Raw genomic sequence first — 1,294 nt, 5'->3', positions numbered from 1 at the left:
CCCGCACTGGGGGCACTCGTAGCCCCGCAGCACCGGGCACTGCAGCCGCCCGGCCCCGTCCCGCAGCCGGTGGCTCCCGAACACGGCCGGGGCCTCCCCGTTGTGGGCGCAGAACCCGCAGAACAGCGCGGGCGCCGGGGGCACTGGGGGCACTGGGGGCACTGGTCTGACTGGTGCTGGGACTGGTGGCACTGGTCTGACTGGTGTCACTGGGGGCACTGGTGTCATCACCTGCGGCATTAAAGGTGTTGTTAGATCACTGGTGTCTTTACCAGTGCCCTTACTGGTGTTACTGGTGCCACTGGTCCCCTTACTGGTGTTACCGGTCTCACTGGTGCCCTTATTGGTGTTGTTACCAGTGCCCTTACCGGTGCCGTTACTGGTTTCACTGGTGCCCTTACCACTACCATTACTGGGGCTACTGGCGCCCTTACCAGTGCCCTTACTGGTGTTACTGGTGTCCTTACTGGTGTCCTTACCAGTGCCCTTACTGGTGCCTTTACTGGTGTCACTGGTGCCATCACTGGTGTCGTCAGCGTCATTACCAGTGCCCTTACTGGTGTTACTGGTGTTCTTACTGGTGTTACCGGTGCCTTTACTGGTGTCCTTACCAGTGCCCTTACTGGTGTTACTGGTGTCCTTACCAGTTCCTTTACTGGTGTCACTAGTGCCTTTACTGGTGTCCTTACTGGTCTTACTGGTGCCCTTACTGGTGTTCTTACCAGTGCCCTTACTGGTCTTACTGGTCCCCTTACTGGTGTCCTTACCAGTGCCCTTACTGGGCTTACTGGTCCCCTTACTGGTGTCACTGGTGCCATCACTGGTGTTGTCACCTGCGGCATTAAAGGTGTCATTAGCGTCACTACCAGTGCCCTTACTGGTGTTACTGGTGCCCTTACTGGTCTTACTGGTGCCTTTACTGGAGTCCTTACCAGTGCCCTTACTGGTGCCACTGGTGTTACTGGTGTTACTGGTCTCACTGGTGCCCTTATCAGTGCCCTTACTGGTGGTGCCCTTACTGGTGTTACTGGTGCCCTTACTGGTCTTACTGGTGCCTTTACTGGAGTCCTTACCAGTGCCCTTACTGGTGCCACTGGTGTTACTGGTGTTACTGGTCTCACTGGTGCCCTTATCAGTGCCCTTACTGGTGTCACCAGTGCCCTTACTGGTGTTACTGGTCTCACCAGTGCCCTTACTGGTCTCACTGGTGTCCTTACCGGAGTTACTGGTGTTGTTACTGGTCCCGCTGGTGCGGTTACTGGTGTTACTGGTCCCGTCACCGCGGGAAACCGTC

General features: G+C 56.7%; 1 protein-coding gene across 1 annotated transcript; it reads right to left on the bottom strand.

Moving 5' to 3' along the window:
• Nucleotides 1-6: 6 nt before the first annotated feature.
• Nucleotides 7-1,267, bottom strand: LOC104543953 (putative per-hexamer repeat protein 5; the record flags this gene model as incomplete). Its single annotated transcript, XM_010188673.1, has 1 exon — nt 7-1,267. A coding segment is annotated over one exon (1,261 nt), but the record flags the coding sequence as incomplete, so codon positions are not given.
• Between the last annotated feature and the right edge of the window lie 27 nt (nt 1,268-1,294).

Source organism: Mesitornis unicolor, unplaced genomic scaffold (assembly GCF_000695765.1).
Source record: "Mesitornis unicolor isolate BGI_N332 unplaced genomic scaffold, ASM69576v1 scaffold8737, whole genome shotgun sequence".
Taxonomy (NCBI): domain Eukaryota; kingdom Metazoa; phylum Chordata; class Aves; order Mesitornithiformes; family Mesitornithidae; genus Mesitornis; species Mesitornis unicolor.
This window is presented reverse-complemented; position numbering and strand designations above follow the sequence as displayed.